The 13,961-nt window shown below is 35.4% G+C and overlaps 1 protein-coding gene across 2 annotated transcripts in view; it reads left to right on the top strand.

Annotated features, from left to right (window-relative positions):
* The window catches only part of Grid2 (glutamate ionotropic receptor delta type subunit 2), a 1,595,433-nt gene that overhangs the window by 309,183 nt on the left and 1,272,289 nt on the right, over window positions 1-13,961 (top strand). For both annotated transcript variants that reach the window (XM_008844624.2, XM_008844623.2), the window contains exon 2: window positions 8,299-8,454. In XM_008844624.2, coding sequence (XP_008842846.1) covers window positions 8,299-8,454 — 156 coding nt within the window. The remainder of the gene's footprint in view (window positions 1-8,298; window positions 8,455-13,961) is intronic.

The following is a 13,961-nucleotide window of genomic DNA, read 5'->3' as shown; positions in this document are numbered from 1 at the left end:
CAGAAGTGGTGCTCCTGGAGCCCAAGAAAGGGACTGGGTTGCTCTGGGTGAGAAGGATCAGGAAGCAGTATTGGTTCCCCAGGTGTCTGCGGCCCCAAGAGTAGGAGTGGTGCAGGGCTCATACTAGGAGTATAGAACGGCGAGGGGGGGGATGGAAGGGTGAATGTCGCTTAGGGAGTCCCGGCGCGGAGAGCTGCACTATAGACTTACCCCAAGAGGCCTGAGGATAGTAGTGCAGGCTAGGAGAGTTAGCCGGTGGTGCAGGCCCAGGGAAGCAGAGCGAGGTGAGGGCAGGGCCAGGACCAGAAGTGGTGCTCCTGGAGCCCAAGAAAGGGACTGGGTTGCTCTGGGTGAGAAGGGTCAGGAAGCAGTATTGGTTCCCCAGGTGTCTGGGTCCCCAAGACTAGGAGTGGCGCAGGGCTCAAACTAGGAGTATAGAACGGTGGGGGGGGGGATGGAAGGGTGAATGTGGCTTAGGGAGTCCCAGCGCGGAGAGCTGCTCTGTAGACTTACCCCAAGAGGCCTGAGGATAGTAGTTACTAAATTTAATTTTATCAAGCCAAAGTAAGATTAAAGTATGTTACAATTTCTAGGTACAAGAAAACTGGTATTATAATTATTATGAAAGCACTGTATACCTTGCAACATTTGTTTATGTATAAATCTGTTACAGTGGCTATATAATGCCCAATGTGAAAGGCATCGTTATAGGGAGTTCCATTAGAAACTAACAGCTGCAAATTTGGCAGCAGTTCTCAAGCTCTTGGGTTGTGGGAAGGTCACTGAATCTGAACATCATCTCTTCCCGATGAGTTATCACTAACTACATGAAATGATGCTTGTCCCTGCTTCTTACAGTGGTTAGTACTAATGAATGTTGAATACTATTGCTATTATTTTATTTGATGCAATCTTGGGAAAAAGAAACAGTATGAATTTCTGTAATTCAGAATGCTGTTTCTCTCAAGAATTTGATGCCCTCCACTTTCTTCCACAAAATTGGTAATTATTTTGGGTTTCTTTGAGTGTTCAGAGTGCTTGTGAAGGGTTAGATAAGGTGAACTGGTGAAAATTTGCCTCCCGGGGAAGGAAAAATAATTATGAAAATCTTCTTCAATGCCTGTTTACATTAAAAAATAAGTGTTTATACACATAATTGTGTTTTGTGTATGAATGTAAACACATGCACAGGTGCACACAGTCTTTCCTTCCGCTGTAATGATCACCACACTGAAGCCACAGCTCCACTGGGGGACTAAGATGATCAACGATGACAGAGATGGTATTCATCTCTCTCTATCACAATATTAGTGCAAATAGCAATGTTTCACTACTGCCTGGAATTATTGATCATGTTCAACCTCATTTTAGAACAGATCACAGTTGGATACAGAAGTATTGTAGAAAGCTAATTTTGTATTTATACTTTTTGTTACTTATTTTTGCTTATTTTTAAAAGTTACTCATTGTGAAGTGCATACCTGATTTACAATTTGTAGCTAAAAACATCACAAATTTCTCAATTTGGGACTCTGCTTACAGGACAATTAATATTTATTACTGGAAATTCTTAGAATTAAAAATTCTCACTGTGGGGGCTGGAGAGATGGCTCAGCGGTTAAGAACACTGACTGTTCTTGCAGAAGACCCAGGTTTGAATCCCAGCACCCACATGGCAGCTAACAACTGTCTGTAACTTCAGTTCCAGGGGATCTGATGGCCTCTTCTGTCCTCCGTGAGAATTGCACAGCACAGGTGCACTTACCTACATGCAGGCAATACATGCATACACATAAAATAAAAATAATAAATGAAATATTTTTTAAAAATCCAGAGGCGTGTTTAATTTATAAGGATGATGACTTACTGATTCTGAATAATTTTGCAGAGGTGTAAATGCTATCCCAACCAATGAATTTCCCCCAAAGTTATATTTTTTCTTTCTTTTTATTACCTGCATTTTACTGTGGAGCCTTTCAAGACAAAGGAATGACTGTGTGTGCCAATGGCATCATTGTCGTATTTTACTGTGACTCAGCTCTTTTTATTAAGGATTCATGAGCAAATTATCAGATACGTTATCAAATATGTGTGTGATATGGTATAATATATACCCCCCCAAACATTCACACAAAGTATTCATAGCCATGAATGCTTCATCTGATGACTAGGTCCGTATAAGAATGTGTGTGACTGCATAGGAAGACAGAATAAAAAGGACAACAGCTGGGAGTAGAGGTTGGAGAGAATCAACACTTTCTTCAAAACGTTTTAGTGATTCACACCATGTAATGAAACAACCGCATTATTTTTAATTATTTTCAAATTAGCTAAAGAATTTTGTATGTGTGTGTGTATGTGTGTGTGCATGCATGCGTGTGTGTGTGTGTGTGTGTGTGTGTGTGTATCAGTAAATACAACAAGTGTGTAGGTACCTACAGAGGTCGGAAGAGGGCAACAGATCACCTAGAGCTGGAGTTTCAGGTGTTATGAAGCACCTAACTTGGGTGCTGAGAACTGAATTCAGATCCTCTGGAAGATTAGTGAGTACCCTTACCACTAAGCCATCTTCCAGTCTATAAAGCATTGGGCTTTTTGACTGAAATATATAATAATCTATTTTTTCAATTTTCAGCTGAGGAATCTGACTGAACTTAATCAGATCAATTGTTCCTATTCTGTCTTTTAGATAAAATAATTTTAAGTTTAAATTGATTGTATAAAAGCAATACAGATTTTTGTCTCTTATTTTAAAAATAATTATTTAATTTTTCATATAATGCATAAAATAATGGATGGATAGATAGAAGATAAATGTATAGATGATAGGTGTAAGATATATGATAGGTGGATAAACTGGGGAATGGATGAAGTTGTGGATGGGTAGGCAGATACTTCAATATGATATTACATGGAGACTTTTCTCAGTATTTTAAAGGTAATCCTGAGCTCAGTGAAGATATTTTCTTTTTCTACTGTCTTATCAACAAAAATTGTTTCCTGTGCTTTCCTATAGTATTTATAAGACATAAGGTAATTTAAATATTCAAACTAAAAATAAAGTATGTAATTAATACCTTGCTTAACAATTTGATTCTTCTAGGATCATGAGAATGCGTCTGATAAATTCACATTCAAATACATTTTCAAGTATTCTGGTAATTTAGATGTACTTGTAACTTACATCATATTCCTCTATCTGCATTTGGTATCCTATGTAAGAGAGTGCCCAACTTAATAAAAGCAGAAGCTAGTAAATGTTTCTGGATTATATAAATATAAAATAATTTGTTTGAGCAGGAAATACTATCTTAATAATAAGGTGTGCACCTAAAGTGAAGACTACATCACAAATAGTGACAAGAAATGGAGAAAGGAGATTTAGGAGGATAAATTTGCTTTTATAAATTGTTTGTTAACCAGAAATATATACAAATGTGAATATTTTTAAACTGGTTTAATGTTCCACTCTTGTCTTATTTGAAGTACATAAAATATATGTGCAAACACAAGCATGTGTCCATCATGTTTGGACAATTGTGTATTTAAGGCTACTGAAACACCCAAAGAGGAAGTAGATATAATATGGAAACTTTATGTGTTTGCTACAACATAATTCTATTCATTCTAATTGATACTATGGACTATTTTTTCAGTTACATTCCAGTTTTATAACTGAACTATACAATTTTATCAGTTTCCATGAGCAGAGTTGCATTAGTATTTTTTTTTCTATTTTATTTTTTGTCTTTTTGAAGCAGGGTCTTCCTGCAGCCCCAGCTGTCCTGGAACTCACTATGTAGACCAGATTGGCCTTGAACTCACAGAGATTTGCCTGCCTCTGCCTCCCAAGTGCTGGGACTACAGGCGTCCACCACCACGCCCGGCTCATTAGTATTTTTATATGACATTTAGTAATTAAAATTGGCTTGTAGAGTACTATCAACTGTAATTTCACAGTTATATTTTATAGATTTTGCCTAAATTTGTCATCGTTCACTGGAAATCTGTATTCTCTAGCACTGTGTGTGGATTCCACTGCTGACTGGAAAATGAATGAAATTAGGGACCTCCCGTCCTGACATTCTTGAAGAGAATCTGATCAGTTTCTCTCCCACAAGCTTACCTTTCATTCAAAATATTGCATGTCCTTTTTTGGCAAAAATCCAAGTTTAACATGAGATGTTATAGCTAAACGAAAACCAGTAAATAAGTGGCTGGGATTTGAAGTGTTGGCTAAGATTTGCTGTTTGGTCATACTGTTTGCAGTAAGATGAGCTCTTCTGCACACTTCCTTGCTGTTTGCAGGAAGATGAACGTTGTCTTTCATGCCTTTCTTTTTAGGATGTCTTAATTCAGCACCAGATAATTTGATATCGCTGCTCCAGTTTTCTGTAAGTCTGTTTTCATGTATAAAAGTTGTGTCAGGCAATAGTAAAATGCCTTTGATAAAAATGTCTAACCAATACTCAGCAGAAGTCAGACACATCACCCGCTAACAACATAAGGTTGATTAACAGACATTCCTTGTGAAGACCCACTTAGATTCCATAACAACTTGAAGCGTAGGTCTATAAACATGTGAATCAACAGTTATTTATTTAGCTTAAATGAACTGGTTACTTCAGTTTCAACTACAGAAAGATTGATAGCACATTTCATAATGCATTGCTATAAAAGTTGATATATCCAGATCTGGTAGTATTATATTTAATATAACTATTGATACGTAGCTTATAACTAACTATACCATTTTTAAACGAGTCATCATTAAAATGGCTTAAGTCAATAGGATACATTGAATATTTTTACAGACTCTTAGCCTCAAAGTATGATTCTGCATGTCTCAGAAATGATAGGATGGGTTAAAAATGAAGGGATACTCTATTCAGTTAGCTATAGTAATAAAACTATTCATTTACAAAGTATATAATAACATAATGGGGATATGCCTCATTTATGTGTCAGTTATTTATTTACTCTTTTCTCTCATATGCTCAGCATGGACAGGAATGAAAGGCAGGAGATACAGAGGCCAAATCATAGTATTAATACAATCTGTGTAAGTACAAAAGAGCAGTGATCAGAGAGAGCCAGGTTCACCCAAAATGCTCCTTTGGGGAGCAGGTTTTCACCAGGAGGCTGTCTGGGGTAGAAAGGGTAAAAGTAACCTTTCACACCTGGTAGAACCTGACGTTAGTTTTATGCTTGCTTTTAAGAATACTGACTGACACATTGAATAACATGTTTAATCATCTCCTCTTACATTCACTGCAAAGTTTGGGGACTTAATAACAGTTACATAAAACTAGCATAACTGTTCATGGGAAGTTTCTTCACTTATCTACCCATGTGTATCTGAAAAAAATGAGTGTGTTATATGTAAATTTGTGTATGTAATTTTTGTATGTTTGCATATAATACCTGTATTATATTTGAGTTTCATGCTCTACTGATTGAGCAAGCCAGACAACTCACGAACTGTATTATATTTAAACATACAATAAGAAGCTCTTTCAAAAATATTTTTTTAATTTTAGTTTATGTGTATGAGTGTATTGCCTGCATGTATGTAGATACACCTGCTTATGTGGTGCCCACAGAGGTCAGAAGAGAACATTGGATTCCCTGGAAATTGAGTTATGTTCTTTTTATATCTATACACGATTTCTTTTTTGCTATCTCCAAATACAACAAGTAAATTGATAAAGAACTGTAACAAACTTGCATATCATCTAGATGGGTCTATAGTTATTATTTTTCTTAACCTGGGAATAATACTGTTTTTAATTATCTAGACATCTGTAGTTAAAAGGATAGCTACTTTAAAACAAGTACCTGCTTTCAATTGGAAGGGTTAGAATAATACAAATAAACTGTGTGTGCTCAAATAAAAAGCGCCTGCAGACTTTCAATAAAGTCGAGGACTACACTGCAACTATCATTCCTCATAGGGATAGTCTGAAAGTCAGAGTCCCACAGTAATTTGGAGCAAGGACACTGGAGTGAGGACTGAGGCTCTGGCCCTTGTCATAAAAAACTTTGCTTGTAACAAATATGTGGCACATTTCTTGTACTGAATCTTTACTTCCATAACTGGATGTTTCTGGTAATATAATGTAGACATAGATAATATATAACTTAAAAGATTAAATGCAAAACCTACTATGAAAAACAATAAAATGCTAAGCTCTGTTTGAATTACAGCGCTTTATTTTATTTTGCATTTTAATATATATCATTTGATTATTTTAAAATATGTATTAATTTTCTTTTATGTGTATGAGTGTTATGCTTGCATGTAAGTCCACTTGTGCCATGCAATGCCCATAGAGGTCAGAAAAAAGGTGTCAAATCCCCTGGAACTAGAGTTATGATAGTTGTTAGGTGCCATGTGGGTGCTAGAATTTGAAACCTGGTCCTCTGCAATAGTAGTAGTGCTCTTAATTACTGAGCCATCTCTCCAAACCTCTTGCTTGATGATTTTATATTTACATAATATCATAGGGAAGTGGCCATGGTGATTCAACAACTTGATGTCCTCATCCCTTTCTTAGTCACCTTTGTGCACATAATAGAGTTAGATCACCTAACTCCACCCTCTGGGTCCATTTTCAGTAAATAATATGCTATTACTAGCTACGATTCTCCTGCTGTGTTAGATTGTGTGAGCACCATGATGCAGATTTGCAGTACTTTAACCCTTCTCCTAGTTCCTCTCCCTTCCCATGCTTAGCAACCTCCCTGTACTCACCACTTCTCTAAGTTTGGCTTTTTAGACTCCACATATAAGTGAAATCATGCAGCATATTTTTTTTCTGCCTGGCTTATTTCATTCAGAATAATGTCCTCCAGATTCATCCATATGATAAATTACAGTGTTTCATTTCCAAAAAGCCAGAGTGTGCTAACAAATATTAAGACATTCACTAATTTTTTCACCACTTATTTTAGATTGAAATTAATACTTAACAATACTCAGGTAGATGTATCATGTGTTACATATGGTGTGCATAAGGCTGAGGAACTGATAGGCATACATGTTACAGTGGCAGAATCAGGATTTGAAATCAAACAATATGCTCTAGGAACATCGGAGTGTAAACCAGTATACTGTGGACAGCATTATACTTGACTAGAGAGAGCCAATGAGCTCACCATTGCCCTTAGGGACAAGAGTGAACTGTGAAGCTCATCATCATCATTAGTGTGTTGGTTTGAGAAAAGTCCTGCTCACTTGCTAGCGGCTAAGTTAGTTCTTCAAAGGAAGACTTTTTAACATTCTTTTAAATAAAATTTTGAGGATTCGATACAATGTATTTTTATTATCTATCTATCATCATCATCATCTATCTATATCTATCTATCCATCAGCTAATCTATCTATCTATCTATCTATCTATCTATCTATCTATCTATCTATCATCTATCTATATCATCTATATCTATATCTATCTTTATCTATATCATCTATATCTATATCTGTGTCTATATATCTCCTTCAAGTCAAATTTGTGTACCCAATGCCCTCCAGCAGTGTGAGTCCACCCACTGGAGCCTGGTTAACCTCCCCAGCCTCACATAGTTTAAGAAAACTGAACCTTCCCCTCCCAGCAGTTATTGGTTGCCAATTATCCTCATCTATGTTTGGGGCTTCTTACCCATTTCTTCACTTCTACACTGGAATTTTATCTGGTTTAAGCTTGCATGGGTCTTCTTCATACTGTCACCATTGTGGTGAGATCAAATGAGTAACTACCCAACTGCCTGGAAAACTCTTCCTTCCTAAGTTTTGAAATTTGCCTCCACCTACATTTTCTATAAATATTATTGGATTAATAATGTAAAGTTTATGAAAAGCCAAATTCAAGAATGGGAAGGAAAAATGGGTGCAAGAAAAGTTAGAAAAACAAAATTAATAAGAGAACTTCAATTTCTGTACAAAGAAATGTCCTGAATTGTATTTCCTTTTACTCACACCCACACAGAGATTCTTCAAACTGTGGTGCCGAAAGTTCTTGTAAAACTTTCAGTGTATTAGCTACTGTCCTATAAACCTACTATATTGTCTTTCCTACACGTTCCCTACAGTAACAGTTTCGAGTGCTATTCCTCATCCTCACTTGGAAGAAGTGATATAGTCCAGCTCTGCTGTCAGCCTTCCTCTGTAAGGAAGATTATGCATGCTTTAAGTCAAAGTACATGCTTTTCAAATATATATGTCTCTTTGGCATATTTCCAGAGATCATGACAGAATGTTTATGTGATTGTTTAATGGCAACACTCACTTCTTTCTAGGAGCAATTTTTGACGAATCTGCCAAAAAGGATGATGAGGTATTCCGCACAGCAGTTGGTGACCTCAACCAGAATGAGGAAATCTTACAGACTGAGAAAATCACATTTTCAGTGACATTTGTTGATGGCAACAACCCTTTTCAAGCTGTTCAAGAAGGTAAGGTCCATAAGCCGTCTACTGTTGATTTTGATTATTTTATTTTGTTGTTCGATTCAGACGGAAATGAAATTAGATTTGTAAAATAGCAGTTAAACCTGGGCTTTGATGTTTGACTATTTCTGTTGCTTTCCTTTGAGAGTACTTTCTTTTTTGGTAAATTTTATCCTGTGTTCAACTTCTGATGGTGTTACTATATCGCAAGTTACTGTCTTAATTGAAATTTAATATGAAAACAAGCATGCATAGTTTACAATAAAAAGCTTTATGACATTTTTATAAGTTGGGTGGAAATGGGGCATTCCTTTAAAATAGGACTTTCTACCAGAATTCTTGATTTGGCTTTCTCTGTGATAACTGCCAGGTCGAGTATTGAAATAATTTCAGTGACATTTCAGGTATGCTCATGGCAAGTAACATGGCTACAAGGAAAACCTGTAGACACTAGATGCAAACCGGCAATCTCCTGCTGGGATCCCAAAGGCCTGACCTTGGCTATAAGGTTCCACACCTTTCCAAACGTTAAAGCTCTTTCTTCCATTCTCTCTGCTCACTGGAGTAAATTAATATTTTCCTTTGAAAATTAGCCATTTAGATCATTTTTATTATACTCAACGTATCATTCCTGTTAAGAATTTGACTGAAAGTTCTTATAGTAGTAGTTTTCTGTGTGTGATGGTGATAATCTTATTTCCACTTTTTTTTTTTTTGGTAAAGCACTCATTATTCATGAAATTATTCCATTCTGGTTGCTAAGGTTTTGGATTTTTTGTCATTTTCTTGTACTTCATGTTGAACCTTTATTCCAACTGTGGTGATAATGAGAGACAGGGGATTTGGAAGCTGATGGCATGATGATCTGCCTTTGTGCACAGGACTCGAGTCCTTATAAAAGACGGCAGAGCGAGGTTCTTGTGCCTTTGCCTTCAGGGGCCATATCAAGAAGACTATTCCTATGAAAGGAAAAAGATAACTCAGCAGACAGATTCTGCTAGCCCGTGATCTTGGAAATCAGCATTCAGAAGTGTGAGCAATACATTTCCATTCTTTGACAGTTAACTCAGTGCAAGGTGTTTTGCTAGAGTAGCACAGACTAAGATACTAAATCATTTTATATTTTATTTTGATCACAGTTTTAGTCTAAAAATAATGAAATCAAGAGTAATCTATTCAAATTGGATTTGGAAGAAGAAAAAGCAAATATTGCACTAAAGATAGTAAATTAGTTTGGCAGGAGAGTGTTAAAAGACAAACATGAAAGGGATGAGAAATAAAATTAGATGTCTGAAAAATGTGCCCTTGTTATCAACTTCTGAAACTGTTTGATATGCAGATTATATTGCTGGAGTATTTTTATTAATCTCACTAGCCACTGGTTACTGTTCAAATTTTGTTCATTTACTTATGTTTATAGAGTGGATCTAAGATAGTTGGTCTAACGAGTTTTGCTTATTATTAGTAGGATATAAGATAGAACATTATTTTTACGAAATGAACAGAATAGTTTTAAGAAGTTACTGTTACAATAAAAACAGAAAAGTGTATCTAACAATGATATGATGAATTTTAAATTGTTATTAACAGTTTTAATTAATAAATATCAGGTTAAAATTATTCATCCAATTATTTACATGTTTGTATCATTTTTATCCTGGGAAGTGGAGGTTTTGAATAATGTAAATGTTGAAAATTATCTATGGAAGCATTAAAACCTGTCTAGTGTTAGAATTTTTGAAGGACTTTGAAGAATAAAGTAGAATTTTGAGGAAGATATTAAATAATTTAAAAATAGACATTCTCAAACAATCACATTCTTAATGAAATCTTTAAGATTTCTTTTATAACCTATTATTTTAATGACCAAAATAAGAGCAGAAAATAAAGAGGTCCCATTTATCTTCCAAGAAACTGTGTGTCCATTTTAGCTTTTCTCCAAATTAACTATGAAACTATACTTAGCTGATTTAATGTGTATCTTGATTGAAAAATGTAGGTAACATAGTAGATTATGAATTATAAAACCTGACCATATATATTGCTCAAAGCATTTTTAAGAGACTACGTTGAAGAAGTAAAGGCAATTTTTTAAAATACTGCTCTGCCACCTCTCCAACCCCCAAGAAATACATTACTATTATGTTTAAGAAAATGTTAACGTAGATATAAACTATATGACAATTTTTCATGGCAGCATTATTTTCAGTAATCAGAAAGTAGAAAAACCTTGAATAGCCACCAAATATGAATTCACAAAGTGTGCTATATCTCTAAATGGAAAAAAAATATTCAGTAATGCAAACAGCAGTTTATTAATAGATACAGGAAATAATTCTCAGTATTATTCCCTAACTGGAAGCCTTCTTTGTGTCTCATTGTGCACACTCTTAAAGTAGCAAGTCCCCAATATTATGAATGCATCACAATGCATTTTATAGTCTATATCATATAGTTTATATAATAATTTTGTATAACTTTTTCTTTGAATCCTTTCCTCTCACTAACTACAATTGTATTATATAATTTCAGTCAACAACTATGTTTTAGCAATATGCATTCGGCTACATTTTCTTTCATTTAGAAGTATCTTTAGCAACTTCAAAACTGTGTTAATAGGAAGTAAATATTTGTCCTTTTATTATCACTCAAGTGTTCTTTCTCATACTAGTTCCCTCATAAGAGCAGTACGTACTTTCTTCTCTTCCCATTCAGCAACTGTAGATAGAGTTTATGGATTATGGCAACATAACTCAAATTTTAATCAGACTTTTATGTTACTGACTTGGTAAAAGAATTACCTATGTATCTTAAAGTAACTCTGAAATGCAGTTTATTGGATTAAAAACCACATTTAGCTATATCCAGATTTGTAATGAGTCTACTGGGTTGTCACAAACATAGTTTAAATTCATGTTGACAAATTAAAGATGGCTTTACTATTTCAAATTATTATCAGTAGTACTGATAGTCAAATTCCTACTGATTCGATTATTTGTTTAATTTGAGGGAAAAAAATCACTTGGCTTCCTATATTAATATTTCTTGCATTTAACTCTTGGTTTTGTGCATTCTCTTCAAGTGATATTAAGTTTTTAGGAACCACATTATGTATATTTGCAGTGTTACTATGCCAACATAATTGCCTGAACAATTATCCTAACTTTAAATTTAGTTTTTAAGAACTCAGAGAATACTTGTTCTTCTAGAGATCTCTTGTCTTCCAGAACTGTACTGATGGAACTGTCTCAGGAACTAGGTCCCCAGATATGTATCTTCCAGCCTGGCCCCACCCATAATTTTACTGGAAATGGTTTCTGCAGCTTTAATTGGGGACGTACAAGCTTGGTTCCATGCTAAACTTCACAGGTCATTTGGCCTCTTCATCCTTAGTTCTAGAATATCTCAGACACCTGGGATCATTTCCCAGTCCATTGTGTGGATGGAGGTGAGTGTGTTTGCTTTCAGAGTTTGACATGTTAATTCTAAAGCATGCCCACTTCATTCATTATCTTTGTGGTGGAGTAGCAAGTTGAGGTTCCCACAAAACACAAGAGCCCAGGTCACAAAACACAAAAGCACACAGTTCTGTTGGGATTAATTTTAAATCATAAGTCTAGATTATGTCTGTTTATAAAAATCATTTCCACATATCCTGTTCTGGGCTTATGAAGGATTTTGCTGAATTAGCTAGTAATTTTCAACAACAACAACAACATTGGAACACTCATTTTGAAAAGGAACATATAAGATGTCAGTGTTGATAGGAAATTGCATATTCTAGGAGAAAAGGGGATGCATCAGCAGTAATTGCTCTGTGCTTCCTGCTGGCTGCCCTGTGGTCTTTGCTGGTTAACTTCACTGTCTTTCCATTGGCTTCATTTGGGTCCTGGCTTATGTGTTCACTTCTTTCTTTTACTCTCAATGGAGTACCGATCTAAAGCTGCATCTGACCTTCTTTTAAAGTTTGACTTTCCATATTAAGCCCAAACACTCATGTTGTCTACATTTAGTTTACTATGTAAGACTTAAATTTGATGTCATTTACCTTGCTTTGAAAAACCTAGAAATTAAGTTCATGAGCCATGAAATTAGACATCGGCCTATATGTACATATTCTTTAAAAGCAGGATTTGCCGGGTGTGGTGGCACATGCCTTTAATCCCAGGACTTGGGAGGCAGAGGCAGGTGGATCTTTGTGAGTTAGAGGCCAGCCTGGGGCTATAAGGAGACACTGCCTCAAAAAAGACAAAAAATAAAAAGCGGTGTTTATGGTTGTCTATGGACCTTGAATATACTGAATGACTCTGAACCTCAGTATCTTCAAGTGCAAAATGGGGATATACATGAAGTTCTTGTGGTTACTGTATAATAATATGGGCTGGAATTATTGTAGGCATGTTCCATTACTAATACAAATACACCTTCATAATAGTAATTAATGATTTAACAGATTATTCCTTGATCTCAAATTAAACAAGTAAGATAGATCATTAACTTGGATACCAATAATATTGATTATAAATTCATCCTTGGTCATTAACAGGAGTATAAGCTATTTTGATGACTAAGCCCTTCTGAAGCATTGTCTAATACTTTCTTTGTTCCTGTAGATACCTCTGAATCCAGCTGTATTATCTACTATGTCACCATTGTAATTTTTCAGATGGTAAGAACCAGCTGGATACTGAAACCTAAGGTTGTAAGAATATCACAGAAGGAAATGTTTTTGCCTTTCCCCCCTCTTATTTACAGGGTTGGTTCTTTTAGTTATCACAGGAAGTTGAGAATTATATGTGTAGTGTAATTTATTTGACAGATTATTGTGATGTCGTGAGATGTGTACCTAAAGTCTCGTAGATTTAAAATACCTTGTTACCATTTCTGGGAAGTACAAAAAGCCCATGGAGACCAAATTAAAGCTTTCTGATGATTTGTGCAGGCTTAATACAATCAGTGAAGTAAATAAGGCCCTGAGTCATAACTAAATGGGATTCAGTTGTAGAAAGTGCAGTGTAGAACGATGCGCATAAGGTTAGACAGATGAGTGAATGCAAGGACAGTTTCATCCTTTCTGAGTTACCTCATCCCTGTCATTTGAGCTCATTTCTGACATGACTGTTTAAAATGTTACCTTCCTGGACATTGCACATTTTCATTCTGATTTTACAGGAGTAAATATTAACACTGAATATTGGTCACTGGTTTCTTTCAATTCTCAGTACTATCTCTTTTCAGAAGCAAGTGATATTGTGTTCATTTCTGAGGAATTCATATCTCCTTTCAAATCTTCAAAAGAAGTGGCATGCTAACTTCTTTTGGTTTGTAGTAGTCAATGATATAATAGTAAGATTAGCTAAACTTACTCTTTAAGCTAAACTGTCATATGTAAATGACTCAAAATATCTATTACCTATGAGGGATATATTTCAAAATGGAAAATAAGCATCGTTTTTCAGAATGTGTGTGTGTATGTGTGTGTGTATGTGTGTGTGTATGTGTGTGTATGTGTG

Source organism: Nannospalax galili, unplaced genomic scaffold (assembly GCF_000622305.1).
Source record: "Nannospalax galili isolate Female #2095 unplaced genomic scaffold, S.galili_v1.0 scaffold441, whole genome shotgun sequence".
NCBI lineage: Eukaryota > Metazoa > Chordata > Mammalia > Rodentia > Spalacidae > Nannospalax > Nannospalax galili.
The sequence above is the reverse complement of the archived record's forward strand: the minus strand, read 5'-3'. Positions and strand labels throughout refer to the sequence as shown.